This window comes from Venturia canescens, chromosome 2 (genome assembly GCF_019457755.1).
Source record: "Venturia canescens isolate UGA chromosome 2, ASM1945775v1, whole genome shotgun sequence".
Lineage (NCBI taxonomy): Eukaryota > Metazoa > Arthropoda > Insecta > Hymenoptera > Ichneumonidae > Venturia > Venturia canescens.
The window spans coordinates 15,717,242-15,730,696 of NC_057422.1; the positions used below are offsets into that span (position 1 = coordinate 15,717,242).

General features: G+C 40.5%; 1 protein-coding gene across 3 annotated transcripts in view; it reads right to left on the minus strand.

Moving 5' to 3' along the window:
- The window catches only part of LOC122406512 (basic proline-rich protein), a 42,337-nt gene that overhangs the window by 14,256 nt on the left and 14,626 nt on the right, over window positions 1-13,455 (minus strand). For 2 of the 3 annotated variants that reach the window (XM_043412008.1, XM_043412007.1), the window contains exons 3-5: window positions 11,305-11,336; window positions 10,976-11,063; window positions 8,611-8,690 (exon numbers count right to left, since the gene is read on the minus strand). In XM_043412008.1, coding sequence (XP_043267943.1) covers window positions 8,611-8,690; window positions 10,976-11,063; window positions 11,305-11,336 — 200 coding nt within the window. Of the gene's footprint in view, window positions 1-8,610; window positions 8,691-10,975; window positions 11,064-11,304; window positions 11,337-13,455 lie in introns of those variants that run through there. The other variant, XM_043412009.1, reaches the window with a different exon arrangement.

Genomic DNA, 13,455 nt, shown 5'->3' on the forward strand with positions numbered 1-13,455 from the left:
AGAAAAACACCGTCGCGAATTTACGTAATGAAGAGATCTTCGGGGTGGTCCATTGCGGAGAAACGGCAAGTTCGAGAGGTACGCATATGTGCAAAACGAACGCGTATAACACCGCGGTATATCACATACGTCTTGGCGTGTACAGACAGAGAGAAGAGAAATGCGCGCGAGAAACAAGAATTTAAATAATCATAATAATAATGATAAAGAAAATCGAATCGAAGAGGCAAGAGACGAGAAACTCCTGAGTACGTAATATTGCGCGAGCACGTGTGAGAATTACGAGCGAAAGAAACCTTCGCTGCTGCATCGTTTGTCATATATAGCCTGTTTTGAAATTCCTCCTTCGCGCCACCTTTTCAGCCTTCACTTCGCGTCTTTGACTTCCCGGCATGCAGCGGAAAGTTTGAACGCTCGGAGGCGCGAATCAACGGCACCGGAAGTATATGAGACAACTTGACGAGGAACACGCGTTAAGTTTCTCGCGCGTTTGGTACGCGCGCACGCGTACATCCGTGCGTATATATGATTCTGAGCGTGTTGGGAAAAGCAAATGTGTAAGATCGGTTACCACCCACCATCGTAAGTCTCAGCCCGCTCCTTCGCATGTCCTGCGCCTCTCCTCAACTTCTCTCTCTCTCTCTCTCTCTCTCGTTCTCCATCTCTCTTCTCCGCGCGTTTATCATCCTCTCGTTCCTTACCTCTTATCGTCTCGGGCTGCTTGTATCTCTTTCATTACATCCTCCGAAAGAGAAAGGTGCCGGAGCACAAAAACACCGAATGAGCCACACGTCAAAATATTTGAGATGGGTTTTCACCTCCAGGTAAAACACGAGTGAAAAAATCGTCGAAGTTGAGCTACGAGCGACGAGTTTAATGTGTTTGTTGTTTGCACAACTGGAAAGGTGAATCCTGCGAGGATGCGAAAGGCGTTTTGGCAAAATGCAGTATATCCCTTGACGATTTTTTCCTTCAAAATTTGTCTTTGCGTCTACTATTTTTAGAAATAAAACTCCGATCAACGATACAATCGTCAAAAATCATAGTTCGTTGACGTGTTTATTGAAAATTAAATCAAAATTGAGACAAAGATTCTGTAGAAAATCTCAAACTCAGAATTTTTGCAAATTCTCGAAAATTCTTCACCTCAAAACTCACGATACACTTAAATCCTCATCGATTCATGAGGCTTCAAAGTATCTCCTTACTTTGGGATTTGCGCGCGGGATGTATGAGCATTGTATTCCATGGAGGATACAGCGAGACAGGGAACACGCGAAAACCTATGTTCGATGTCTCTTCGCAACGAAGGAATAAAGACGTCACGTGTGAAGGCGCCAAACACCCACATACGAAGAGACTAAACACAGAGCAGACACACGTTCTTCTGGTCAAAGCTGTATCTATAGCAGACGAATACTTAAGCGATGCTTGGACCTCGGAGATGTGAGGTGAAGACAACACGTGAAACTCGATTCCAGATCGCCACCCATATCTGCATTGCATATCTACATACATTTCTGGAACGACCTTTAGCTATTTTACAAACAGCCTACGTTCATTTTAATTCGATTTAAATTTTCTATTTCTGTAGGTACATATTAGTATATTAGTTTTAAGGTAGTACTGAGGCACAAACAATAATGTGATTCCACACGATTTACAATGTTATTTACGACTCCTCGTGATAAAGAAGTCAATTCATTCATTTGACTTCCAATTAAAGAAACTGAATTTATACGAGCCTGCTTCGTTTCTTACTCCTTTCAACGAACTGTACTTTTACAAACTTCTAAACATAAACTCATACAAATCCTGAGAGTTTAAACATTTTGCAGCAAATTTCGAACACTCGGAATTGAATAAATTATTTCTGCAGCCAATGTCCCGAATCTCATTGTCAAGCCTGCTCACATTCTCTAGCTGTTTGTTGCACTTTTTTCAATTAATTTCCTGCAATTATCCTCCGGTTGATTGCTCTTTTATTCGTAGTTGCGGGGCGTCCGTTCGGAATGTTTTTTATGCTCCACATTCTTTCATACATTGAAGCAGTTTTCCATCACCTTTAATCAAACGACTTAGCCTCGCTACTCTTTTTGACTTTGATTTCTTTTTTTTCAAGTTTTCTCTTGGACAGACATGCTGAAGTATCCCCTATGAGCGAGCGCAATTATGCGGAAAATGTTGAGCCAAGGAACGAGGAGGTTTACATGGAAGGGCTTTTTTTCTCAACATACACGAAGGAGTCGAGCATATAGCGATGTGCTTAGCAAAAGTGACACTCGAGCTTGTCGCGCGGGAAAGAGACAGAGTTAAATAAAAGAAAGAAAAGGTAGCCAGACTCGACTTGATGGATGTGGCGAAGTCAGAGAAGCAAGAGAGGGGAAGATCTCTTACTCTTGGCGAGGATCCTGGACCTTTTTCGTGTTTTGCTTGAACGTACACACCGTCGTCCTTCGGGAAACCCGAGAAATTCAACGACAACGAAAAGACGACGATGAGTTGGAGCCTGGCAAGCTTGACAGTCTCCTCCTGAAATTGCTGCTCGCGGTGGTTGCTCATGTTTATGTTTCAATTAACATCGCGTTCAACGGTGAAATTGCTTAATTCAATCCACCAGTTTATCTCCATCTCTCTCTCTCTCTCTCAATCTTCCGCTCCCAAGAACAGTTTTAACGAGATGCTAGACTAAAGATTATCACATAAGCAAGCGCGATATAATACGTCAAGAAACCGAGTGAGTGATCTCGCCCATAAAAATCTTGTGTGTCACAGAATATTGAGAGAATATACTCTTAAGGGCTTCACATGTGCAAGAAAAATGGTCATCGATATCGACTCACATTTTTAAAACGTTGATACACGCGTGGTAGGAAGCAAACACCAATTTTGTTCGCAATAACATCAACGATCATGTGGATTTTTTTAGTCTTATGTCTAGCCGCACCGTTTACCTTCAATCCACCGGTTTCAATTAAAATATACGTAGTCCGGAGACGCATTAAAAATTATAATTACCAACACGATGTAAATGAGGATCGAATTAAGCATGGTAGGTTGGATTCATTGGGATGCGTACGAATACAAATAATATAGCGGCGAGTGGCCTCTAAATTCATTAATTCAAAACATTTTTTCCGGAACCGCATCGAAGCCCCGAGAATTCAGCGTTCACAGGGATACAAAAAATGTCATTTACTTGCAGAATTACGATCGTTGTACTTCGGTAATAGTTTACCAGGTTTTTCGGCTAAAGGACTAATAACTTTAATTAAATGCTCGAAAAAACACGAGGAAGAATGGGCCCCGAACATAACCTCGAATCTTGATTAACATAACGTTTCTCTCAAGTTTTGTATTTCTTTATTCTCTGCGCTCGAACAGCCGAAGCTCTGCCTACACAAAAGCGGCGAGAATTTTTCGACGACGGAGCATACGAACGATTCCATTAGAGGCGAAATCACGCGTGATAATGGCAACTCGTTACCCGTTACGAGATGAACGGAACAGAACAACCTATAGAAAAGAAATAAAAAGGAATGGGAAAGAAACAACGTCGTACATGAAACAAATGGACGAACCTCCCAAGAATCGAAAACTTTACAAGCCTCTTCGTGCCTGTTTATACCAACCGAATTCGACGTGATCGCTGATTATTACCGAGGCTTGTTTCTGATCGAATCTCTTGTGGTCCCCAACTTTTTCTTACATTCCTATCAACACGATAATTACTCTAATATTTCAAATGGAATTTCGAAGTTAAATTTCTTTTGTGTTTTCTTGTTTCATTGTTTTTAATGATGATTGAATTACATGCAAAAAATTTCGGGTTTGGCAGCTAGCATGAGAGAATTCTACGAATGTTAATTCTTTGAGCAGAATCTCTTTTGCCATTGAACCGGAAGAGCATCATTGATTCGCGATTTCGCGTCGCCGTTTCAACGTGTTTTGTTGCAAGGTCGGGGCGTTTTCATGTGCGCGATATAACGTTAAGCGATACACCGTTCAAATACTTGTTCGAAAATCAGTTCTCCAAAACGATTCTCTTTCCAAGTGCTCGCAAAGGGAACGAATATTGGTCGAAAATATAAAACTGTCGTAGTACGTTTAATCCCCCATATTAATGCAGCTTGCTGACGCACGGTGAAACGAACAATGTACGAAATAAACATACACGCGCGAAGACTCTCGGGGTTTGGAGGTTTTCCGCAAATACGCTGCGCGTCCGAAAATACCAGAGGATAATTTATTTTTATGGCCATTTTCGAACGTCTGTGTGATTTTTATTATTCCTCTGGGATTTTCATTATTATCAATATTGTTATTATTTTTACACACCGGAACCTTATCTGGCTTACCTTCGAACGAGTCTCACAAACTATGCTCGGACGTGAAAGAGAGAAAAGACATTGAAAAACTCTTATTCGTTGAGAAAAAAGAAAAGCCTTATAACTGAACTCGAAAATTGCTTCTCCATAAACCCTAACCAAGTGTCTTCAATGTGTGCTGCGAGAAAACGAGTATCAAGGTAAAAAGAAACCGGCACGTTGTTTTCTCACAATTAGTGATGAATAAATCGCGAAAAACGTACGAAATTATCGTCGTTCGGCGACCACGTAAAATACGAGGTTACATTGCAATATCTTTTATTTGGCAAAACTGTGAGGAAGGTACGATAGTATCAAAAATACATAGCCACAATGAAAAGTTTCCAATGGAAATAAAATTTTTCTATCTTAAGGTATTCCTTTCGCATGACCGTATTTTTTGGTGGCGCTCATATCGGAATTATTCAGTTTATGAATTATTGAATAGAAATGCGGTGATGATGGAATCTCCGTAAGCTCTCGTATAAATTTTATGATTTTTGAAGTTTCAATTCTTTATTTAATGTTCGATAACCTGATTTGAAATTTCGCTAGTACATTCGTACGCAGTTACTGGGAAAAATGACTTTGTGAACGATTCGGAATAGAAAAAAAAATGAGAAAGTGAAAATAATCGTAGAGTTTTAGGCAGCGTTAAAATGGCAAAGATTTTCACGAGACGAATGTATATAATTACACGTAATTTCAATTCCCGAGGTATTTAGATGTTCCGCACTCATGAAAATAACGATTAAGAAATTATAATAGCGCGATGATGCACACGCGCACATATAATCGCAAACGTCAAACCCACCCGCATCGCGAATTTTTCTCTTTCGCGCCCGAGGAGGTGAGCAATTATTCAGGCAACATATATGAACGTGCCACATTTTTCCATCTCTTCCGTGTATAATTCTCTTGTCTCGTTTACCGCGATGGTTCAAGGATATCCAGGCTATTAAATGCCATCTAATTTCACCTTCATCTCTCTTCTGACTTTTCTGTGCGCCCATATGTAAACAGCGTACGTATTATTCGATATTTTCGGTGAGTATGTAAACGCGATATCTTAACGACGATAGCTGCGCTGTTAATTATAAAGTGCGGCTGACTGCGTTCATTTTTTCTCAGTTTTTCCGCATTACGCTGTCAGAGGGACCGAACAAATTCCAGACTCCGATCGCCGCTTAATGGCGTTGCGAATCACCGCGCTTTTATTCGCAAGTTGTACGAATCTCGTGTACGAGAAAAAAAAAAACAGTTTCATATCCTCTACTTTACAACACGGAGAAGAGATCGACGTTAAAGGGAAGACGAAAAAAGGGCACGATCGTGAAAAGTAAACTGCACGTTGAACAAGATCCCGGAGCTTCGCAGTGCACAAGTGGATTCATTTATACGGATTGAAGTCTAAGTATACAAAAGGATTACCCCATGGCCTTTGGAAGCACGAATGAGAAAAAATGTCGCGATATTATCGACGGAGGTGCAATTGGATACTTAACGTAAACTCATTTCTTCATTGCTTCTTTAATGTAACGTTCAAGGTTCTGCGATATTCAGTCCCAGCTTGTGAAAAAGTGTCTCATTCATTTAGTCGATCTCATAAAAATATTCGGTTTCAAACGTCTTTTAACTTTGTGATGAAAATTACGGAAACTGGGCGAGCATTAAGGGACAAGAATTTGTGTGCGACTTGATTCTTGTCCATAGCGCCCTCTCGTCAACTTTGAAAGAAAGAGAATGTAGCGTGGGTGGAATAAGAACTCCGGTGAGATTCTTCTACGAAGCAAGTGACAGTGATAAAAAAGGTGGAAACAAGAATAGCGAGAGGAAGGGAGAAAAAGAGTGAGGGGGAGGGCGGGGGGGGGGGGGGGGGGGGGTTAGGGTACACGCGCTCGAGGATTCAGCGTTCGGTAAATCATCGGACGTTTATTGCAGTTAATTAGCCGGCTGGCCGCGCAGTCTCCACGGTTCTGTTTTGCATTCAAGAGAGAACGAAGCAAGAAAGAAGGATAGAAAGAGACACAGAACCTCGCGCAAAAGGGGCTCAAGAAACGAAACAAGCGAAGAGATGAGTTTTGTACGATCGCGAGCGCGTGAGAGAGTTTGCCGAGGACCGCGCCTCATCGTCGCGGTGGTACAGCCTCTCTCTTGGCGCCTGAGCAACAAGAACAACTTTACTATATACCCTGTTTATCCGAGGGACGCATTTATTGGCACATTAAGACTTAGATGTCCAAGTTTCCGCACCACTTATCCATTTTTTTCATCTCAATGATCGCATTTGTTTTCTGAGAGATTAAGGTAGATCGTGCCGGTAGGACAGTATTTTATGGGTGTCTAAATTGGGTCGATTTTCACTTCCTAATTATAAATATTATCACTTTAAATCAATGTCAGAGTTATTAATTCGAAATTGTAAATAAATTTTTTCAACTTATTTTTTGGCGAATGAAGTGGGCATTAATTGAACGGGGTTTCATCACCGACTGAACCCAAAATTTCATTCGTCTCTAGCTAAAATGTTATACTATAGTTTTTTATGTAAAATATCGCTTCAGAGAGTGCAAAGGGAAAAAGATCGAGAAATAAGTGTTAATAAAAAGACAGAAGGCTATGACAGGAATGGGCCAAGCCGAGAAGAAATAAAATACCGAAATGAGCAAATGTGAGGTATCATTTTACCAAGTTCATTCAATCTTTAACGTAATATATCTTTATTACTATATTAAGACAATCGTCTCGAATTTTTTCCCAGAACTTCGTTATATACTTCATTGTTATTGTGTACTTTTTCATAAACTTCGTAAGAAGCGTTCATTCCTTATATGAAAAGATAAACGATTTTTTACGCGTAGTCTCTATACCACTGTGTGTTTTTCTTCATATTTAAACGCCTTTGTCTCAATAACCAATAAGACGAACCCTTTAAAATTTGATATGCGTGTCAGTCGACTGCCCATTGAAACTCTGTGTAAATTTCAAGACTGAGAAAATCGTTTCGTGCATATTAAGGGTCAAATTGTTTGAGTGAATGACAAGAAAAAACTCTTGATCAGGTGGTTCACAATTTTCCATATTTTATCGATGGTTAATCGAAGTTTGTGAATGTTTTAAAGGATTTTTAGCCAACTTCTATCATGCTGATTCCGATTAGTTTCACGTCCCTTAAGATCTTTATGTGATAAGCGTCGTAAAAGTCCGAATGACTGTGGCATGTCCGTGATCCTGGTTATTCAGGGCAAGAGACGAGCGTGCACCATGGCGCCGTACAAAGGTCATCGAGCATAAGGCTAAAATACACCGTCTCGGACTCTTCTTTTTTTTCTCGTTTCGTATGCAACGACTATTCGTTGCAAGTACAGGTTATATCTATGTATGTAAAACGAGTATGGACTTTGATTAGCTGTTTGACGTTTCTGTCTGTCATCATGCTTGAAAAAGTGGCGCCCACCTCCTACTAATATGTTTTCTGCTCGTCAACGTCAAGCACACACGAGCATTATATTTTCATTATGATCACGGTGTCGAAACATCCGAAAAATATGAGAAAAGTACAGTGATTGGCATTCTACTGGACTGGAAGCTCAGTGGATTGAACAAAAAATCTGCTCGCCCCACTCATTTTTGCGTTCATGATTAACCAAAGCTCGATTCGAGTCAGCTCGGCTCATTACTGAAAGAAAACAAAAAACATTTTTTTGTTTCAAATGTTACCCCCGAAAGACTCGCGGCCATCACGGTCAATAGTTAACCGTATGCCAATGACTGTAACAACAATTTAACTCGCTGTAAAACGAGGCACACTCATAACCGCCGTCAGCACGACATAACTCGTTGGAGTCTCTCGCGTTTTAAACTCATATCCTTCCAGAAGTAAGCGTTTTAACGTTTTGTACTATATTCGCGTGCTGCGGGGGATGAAATACGATCATTGCCAGGCTAGATATAGACGATTAACACGAGAATCTCGGTACGAGGTAGCTCGCATATATATTCTTGGTAGATCGTCGTGAATACACCCACGTGGCAGTGTATAAATGCAAATAAAAGAGTAAAACGTGTCTATTTTCCTTAGCAACGTCGTGAATCGCGGTTGTAATATAGTCATACAATATCTACTTGGAATTTAAGAGCATACGATAATGCAAGAACCGGCATTCTGTCAAGTTCTAGCAGCGTTCTTCGAAATTTTCGTAATTTATTATTCTTCAGTTGGTTAAGAAAAAATAAAACTCACCGCTTAACACATTCCAACGAGGGCACCTGTTGACCAGGTACCATTATTTTTATGTACTTTATTCCAGCTTCCTGAAATTCCTGCAACAAAAAGTATAGGCGCGAAAATATTTAACGCCGCGAATCACAACGCGCTGCGTACGTTGAAACATAAGATTAAAAATGTGAACACAAAAATTTTATCGTTTCTTTCTCTTTTTATCTTTCTTCAAGACGCTTTATTCAACCCCTCCTTTCCCAGTGAAACTTTATTAGAGATGAGTGCGAGGCGAACGAAGAGGAACGGCCAAGTTCACGCCTACGAAAAATCGACGATCCTCCCTTTGCGCGGTCCGCAAGTCTTCGGTGAGTCTCTCTTTCTCTCGGTCTTCGATCGAAAGGGCTCTTCGGTGCTAATTATCCTGGCTAATTATTACACGGTATCCCGTTAATTATGCATGTTGCGTATGAATAATTAATGAGTCATGGCTCAGAAACGCGGCAGTTTTTGATTTCGAATATCATCGAATATTATCCGGACTGGAAATATTTTCTGACCACGATTCTCACTCGAGACTTCGACACAAGTTTGTCTTAGAAAGAAGAAAATAAACGTCGAAATTTGCAAGTATAATACGCAGGAATATTCTTTTTTCTTTAGAATGAACCCATTCGTTAAAATTTATCGATTAATATGTGCCGCAGGTAACTGCGAATGACTAGAATAAAAATTCGATTAGATTTTTCAAGAATTTTCGCGAGAAAAAACCTCCAAATCCACGTATGGAACTTAGATCGAAACGCGCAATGTGATCATTACGGAAGATGCGTAACTCGATAAATCGGCACTATCAAAAACCGATTTGAAACGGATCGAGATCTGTTCCAGGTTGAGATCGTGAAACCAAATACCAAGGCATCCACCAGCGAGCATTAATGAAGAAATGATTATTAATTGCGGGCAATATCGATTCAGTTGAATCTTGTCTCAATTATTGAAAATAATCCCCAAAATTATCGGTCTTCGATAACTCGATCTAATGCGCCGTCTTCACGGCCACAACGATACGTAAATTCATCAAATTGAGGATCAGAAGTCGGAGAAAATGGAAAAAATTTGAAGCCTGACGCCGAATAAGCTTATGTACCAAAAAAAAAAAACGGGATTCAAATGCCCGTTTCCAAACGATTGTTAACTTAATCGATCACCTGTGTAGAAGGCTAAATAAACGACGCGGATGTCGAAGTCATCAAACGAAAAATAAAATAAAAGACGACAGGCAGATCTATCATCGCGCATGCCGACTCGCGCGAGATGCGACATGAACGTGGTGGACGAAAGAAGAAGAATTCATCAGAATAGAAATATACATTAGTAGCGTGTGTTTTGGGGATCGCATACCAACTGACAACTCACTATGTTGATAAAAATCTCGTGTTCGTCGACGACTCTGTACGCTTGCTCTACCTTCGGGCGATCTTGTTTCGTCAAGGATTCTTTGTTTTGGGGAATGAGTCACAATTTTTCCTGACCACTGATCTACGTACGTGTATATCTCACACGCGTACACGCACGACACGCACACACAGGTAGAGACTCGGGTAGAGATCGGAGTGAGGGAGCGGTGTTACTCACAGAAAAATCGGGGTACGTGTATCTTCGGGGATCTTATGGACCACAAGTTTTCCAATTGGACAATTAAAAGAGTCATCGAGCGATGGTATACGCAGCGCCGGGTGTCCAAAAATCAAACCAAAATCTGTTTCTACCGGATTTCATCGCGAATATAACGATTACGCGAATATGAAAAGTATAAAAAATGTGATTTAATTTCTCAACAACGCAATGAATAAATAAAAATACGGAGCAGTTTGCGTACTTGTTGACGCCTTTTACGCCAGCCACAAATATTATTTTAACACAAATTGCACACGCATTTGCCACAACCGATGAAACCAGAGCCGGATTCACACCACTTCATTGCTCATTACGAAATTTATTCGTCGCAATATCAATCAAAATTCACGGAGAAATCTGGTAGAATACACGTGGGGCGTCTGACACGTGACAGCGACCGTATTTACTACGTATAGTTATACTATAATAGGAGGGGCCACCATCAATTTTGAGTTGATCACGTGAGCTCGATGACTCTTAAACGATTAATGTCTCCTTATACAAATATTTCAATCATTGAAATACTTACGAAGTTGGAATATAAATTAAATTCCTTTTTTAAAAAAAAAGATCCAAAGAAACTTTCGTATTGCATTAATCCCGCTCTTCCACCACTTCAAGTGAAAAGTAAAAGAATTTCATGGCGCCTATAACGTTGCGTTCACTTATCTACGAACAGTCGCGATAAATCGGAAATGTCAGGTCTTACCTTTGCATTGTAGTAACGATTCGTATTCGTCAGATCCACGAGGAACTTCAGTTTTGGAAAGTTGGCCATCAGCTTCGCTGGTGTGAACCTTTGAACATTGTAATTCAGTATTTGCACGCGTTTTTTCTTCATTTTCGAAAATTTAATTAAAAAAAATTGTTCGTAGTGAGCGTCGACTTTAGAATAATTTTTTTCTTAAATCACAAAAATCCACTAACGAACCTTAACAAATTTTTGGTATGATTACATTTCTTTCATGCTTATTTTTTTCAACAAAATCATAACTCCCCAAACGTCAAATCTACGCTACTAACGTAGAAAACACTTACTGTTTTTGTGGTGGCAGCTGTCTTGATATCGTCTGAAAAAGAGATTATTCGTATGTCATTCAAAAGGGATCACGTGGTTTATGCTAAACGAATAAAAAACTACTTCATATAAAGAAAAGAATTCAACGTTATAATTCATGGTCACACGTCATAGAAAAATAATATAGAGAATGCAGTATTAGCAGGTTTTCGACGTTTCTAACTAACACTGTTAGATCGGAGCTTGACCAGTATGTGAGCCCCCATGGAAGTTCGAACCAGCAGTTAGCAAATTAGATGGTAACTTTTTAAAGTCTTCAGAAAAACCAAGCTGATATGGATGCAGCTTTTCAAAGGTGCAGTATTACCCCTCCCTGCCTCTCCTGTACCCAGTCATTAATAGTGCAACGATGACACACATGTGGCACCAGCCTGTCCGCTTTACGCATCGTACCTCGTGCGAGTGATCGATTAGTTTCGAGTTCTTTTCATCCTTCTCCTCCCACTCTTCATGCTTGATAAGCATTCGTGAGAAAGACAAGGAAAAGTAATCAACATGCCCAATATAAGGATGAACGCATGCATATCCAAAGACGGGGCAGCGTCTCTCGGTCAATACGTTTTAAAGATTGATTTTTAGAGAAATTCGAACCGGGCCATTGCTCAGTGAACTTTCAACGAGGTGAGCTATAGGAGTGGAAATAACTTTTCTCAATAAAGCTGCAGACTGCGCTAATTGAATTCCTCGTTCATTCAAAGACTCCAAACTTCGATAATTCATTAAATTCCTCGTAAATGATCCCCCCTCCCTCCCCTTACATTGTCACTGTAAACTATTTTTTGAGAGGATCAAAATAGGGAGATAGTCTACGTTGAACCAGTACAATTAGCAGGATCAAGGGATTTTATTGACAGGAGGGTCGAAAGTTTGCAGGGTGACGAGACTCGAGATTTACGCTTGGGCAGACCGAGCACGAGGCCGAGATATCGTACGGGGCGAGAAGTAAATAAAAAGATTTACGACGCATCTTTCCATTCCTCATTTTCCTTCTTCTCGTTCACATGCATAGTAAGAAACGAGAAGAAAAGCAGGCTCGCCTAAAAGGAAGAAAGAAAACAGGGAAATAATCAGAGAAAGTTGATGAATCAAGGGATCGCCGCGCACACAACGCGGCGAGTGTATTTCTGACTACGCAATAAGAATTTTTCAGGTACGCCCGCTGGTGAGATAGCAACGCAGACGTAGATTCACGGTTCCTGCCCACCTGCGAAATTTACGGGCCATCGAACGTGGCCCAGGAGCAGTTTATTTATTTTCACCCCCCAAGTTGCTACACACTATACACGGATACCGCCTATATCTACCGGCAGAATATGAGACCGGAGAATAAAGAGCGAGGGTTATAGCGCCACAAAGATGAAGGAAGGCAAAGAACGCAAGGCACTTCTTAGCTGATTCCACCATTCAATTTCACGATCCTTAGTCCGATATACGACCGCGACTAAATCAGGATTATATCGAGCTACACGTTGTGACAGCATTGTGTGTACCGGTGTCAGTACAGTCCCTTCGCCGTGGGTCCGTACATGGCTGAGAAACTTTTGTAGTCCTGCATGCAGACGGTGGAATCCAAGGGTCGCTAATGTGCATCAAACTTCCCGTGGCGTATGCGACTTTCCCGTGTGAATAACCACTACATCTAAGGACTACAGAGTTTACGATATACGTAGTCGAAAACATGGAAATATGTCAATCTATCGCGGACGTAATGCTTTGTCTTAGTCATTGAATGAGGAAGCGTCAACTGTTCGACCAAATAAATATAACATCGTCAAGGCTGTTGATCGAAGTTTTCAGAATTTCAAAATAACTTTTCGCAAGTGATGAACACTCGAGTCATTCATGAAAAATTTATCTGCTAAATCCTCGTCAGAATTCAGCTAACGGGCAGTTAAAATTGCGCCTCATTGCTGCAACAATAACGGCGTTCCACAGTGTCTGATAGTTTCAAACGAGAACCAAGGGTATTAGAAATGAGTAAATGAAGAATGTAAAAACGCAAAACGTTTATTTACTTTTTCATTTTCAATGTACAAGGGAAAACCGTCTTTGCTGAAAAACTGTAAAGAACAGCGTTATAAAATGATGAAGAAAACTTCATAAACAAACAC